The sequence below is a fragment of the Mesocricetus auratus genome, unplaced genomic scaffold (assembly GCF_017639785.1).
Source record: "Mesocricetus auratus isolate SY011 unplaced genomic scaffold, BCM_Maur_2.0 Super-Scaffold_100676, whole genome shotgun sequence".
Taxonomy (NCBI): Eukaryota; Metazoa; Chordata; class Mammalia; order Rodentia; family Cricetidae; genus Mesocricetus; species Mesocricetus auratus.
The window spans coordinates 101,410,976-101,413,999 of record NW_024429266.1 but is presented as its reverse complement, the minus strand read 5'-3'; the positions used below and the strand labels follow the sequence as shown (position 1 = coordinate 101,413,999).

The 3,024-nt window shown below is 41.2% G+C and overlaps 1 protein-coding gene across 1 annotated transcript; it reads right to left on the bottom strand.

Moving 5' to 3' along the window:
* Positions 1-1,182: 1,182 nt before the first annotated feature.
* LOC101823418 (olfactory receptor 19-like) lies at positions 1,183-2,142 on the bottom strand. The gene has a single exon (XM_005083363.1). The coding sequence runs from the start codon at positions 2,140-2,142 to the stop codon at positions 1,183-1,185; it is 960 nt and encodes a 319-aa protein (XP_005083420.1).
* Between the last annotated feature and the right edge of the window lie 882 nt (positions 2,143-3,024).

Sequence of the window (3,024 nt, the reverse complement as noted above, 5' to 3'; positions counted from 1 at the left end):
TCCACCAAAGCTCCTGAAGGCTGAAAACCTAGAGCATACTTCTTAACCTGTAGGCAGGTCAACAGGTTGAAGAGTGTGCTTTTCAGCTAGCTCATTGGTTCTCACAGGCATCTCTGCTAGTGCTTTCTTCCAGTCTTCTCAGCTAGCCTGAGCCACATCTAGACAACAGTTTATCTGAAGTGTCTTGGCAGTCCTTATTGATTATATACATGATCACAGAGGGAGAGGTCTAGTGAACCTAGTCAGTTTCATGTACTTGGTCAAGCTATTTTGAGTTGTTTATTCTCTAAGCTTAAGAAGTTTCCCTGAATGATGGAATATTTCACCTCCCTGCAAAAACTTTGTGCTTAATGAACTTTCCTCCAGATGGAAGGATCTACTCTTATAGGAAACTACTACACAATAGAAAGAGCTTATGCAGGTCCTGTAGAGGCAACCATAGCTGCTGTGATTTCAGGAATCTAATAGCTTGCCACATGCAGAAGGGAGTTTCCATGCATCTCTTCCCAGCCTCTCCTTTTTTAAAAATTCTATTTATTTATTTATTTATTTATTTTGTGCACAGGGTTCTGCCTGCATGTATGCCTGAAGGCCAGAAGAGGGTGCCAGACCTCATTACAGATGGTTGTGAGTCATCATGTGGTTACTGGCAATTGAACTCAGGACCTCTGGAAGAACAGCCAGTGCTTTTAACCACTGAGCCAGCTCTCCAGGCCACAGCCTCTCCTTCTTATAACCCTTCATTTGACCTCTGATTTAGGGGTGTTGTTCAAATTATTAGATGCTGTACAATTATGTACCCTACCTGCCAAATAGAATTATGTCCATAGGAGGATTGTAGATTAGGGATATTGTTTAGTAAAAGAAAAGAAAAATAATGCAACACTTGTTATTCCCAAATAGATTATTCTTATGAAGTCTCAGTTGTTTTCTGGTTAAAGTAGAAGTTTCTAGAGGATTTGATCCAAGGATGGGTATTTATTTAAGGAAATAAGAAATTACAAAGTAAAACACAGATGCCAGAAGGAACACTAAGCCTTGTAAAGAAAGGAATTGTATGAAGAAACAATGTAATGGAAGGAGAAGTAGAAGAGTTAGTGAAACTAAGTTGTATTACAATATATGACCAAAGACCACAATTGCTAACTCTGTAACCCTAGGTTCTACAAACATAAGTACACACTATGAAGGTAAGTCCATTGGTCTGTTTCTAGTCACCCTCTCTAAAAGTATTTTCAGAGCCTTCTTCATGTCATTGTTCCTTAGACTATAGATGAATGGGTTCAGCATAGGGCTTACCACAGTGTACATCAATGAAGCCATTGCAGTGGCATGTGGATTTTGAGTCACAGCAGAACTGAGGTACACTCCCAAGAGGGTGCAATAAAATAAAGAGACAACTGAAAGGTGAGAGGCACAAGTGGAGAATGCTTTGTACTTCCCCTGAGCTGAGGAGATCGCACGTATGGAGGACACTATCTTGGAGTAAGAGTAAAGGATGCCAGAGAGGGGACCCGCAGCCAGTAGCAAAGCTGCAATATAAATCACCATGTCATTAAGAGAGGTGTCAGAGCAGGCATGGTGTACCACCTGATTAAGTTCACAGTAAAAATGAGGGATGTCCAGGTCTGCACAAAATGACAACTGCAGAACCAAAAAGCTGTGTAACAGGGAATTCAGGACACCTATGATCCAGCATGCTAGAATCAGCAGTCCACAGAGTCTTGTGTTCATGATGACCATGTAATGCAGGGGGTGACAGATGGCCACATAGCGGTCATAGGCCATCACAGTCAGCAGAAAGATATCCAATACTGAAAAAAGTAGTAAGAAGTACACCTGAGTAATGCAATTTGCATAGGAGATAACTTTGCTCTGTGTCTGGATGTTCACCAGCATCTGTGGGACTGTGGTGGAGGTGAAGCAGATGTCCACAAAGGACAGGTTGGAGAGGAAGATGTACATGGGCGTGTGCAGGTGGCTGTCCACAATAATGGCCATGATGATGAGTAGGTTGCCAAAGACAGTCACTAGGTACATGGAGAGAAAAAGTCCAAATATAAAAGGTTGGATTTGAGGTTGGTTCTCTGAAAATCCCAGAAGAAGGAATTCTGAAAGCTGAGTATCATTTCCCTGTTCCATGTGATAGATATGCCTACCAAAAGAAAAAATATGGGGAAGATTCAGTCACTCATCAATAACCTAACTTCAGAGCTTCTTCCTTCCTCCCTCCTTACTTCCTCTCTCTATCAATCACAACACACACACACACCTACTTCTTCTTAGCTCTGCTCATATATTCATGGGTTACTCACTGGGATAGGATTATTGTCTGCCTACTAGGGATCACAGCCACTAAAATAATGGACTCTTTCCTCTAGCAGTTATGAAACTGCCCATGACTCCTCAGCCAAGGTTGAAGCCTTATGAAGTCTTTTGTCCTTCACAATAGAATGTTGACTGGTTTAATCTTATGCAAGTCTTGTACAATCAAACACAGATGCTGTGAGGTTATACGTGATACCACAGGAAACCCTTCCAAACTTTTGTCTCTTACTCTTCCCACTCCCCCTTTTGCCTTTCGCACCATTTCCTGAACCTTTTTATTTAGATGACTCATTTGGGGCTGAACACTTTGTAGAAATTTCTTCTCCATACTTTGACAAGTTATCAGTTCCTGTGTTATCTTCTATCCACTGGGGGGAAAAAAGCTCCTCTGATGAGGACTGAAAGCATCACTTATCTCTCAACACAGATGTAAATATTTAGACTCATTATGATACTGTGCACGTTTAGCAAAACAACAGCTGTGAGTTTCTCGAAGGGCCTATGAGGTCAATGTCTTCCTGGACAGATACCTTACATTTCAGACATATATCTACAACTAAGGAACCCTGTATTTTTAGTCTTCTTTAGTCATGAAATGTATTATGAAGAGAGCCCTAGTGCTATCTCTGAGTAGAAAATTCTGTAGTCAAAGACCTCATATCGAGAAAAAAATAACCCATCACCCATCTGTCCTGT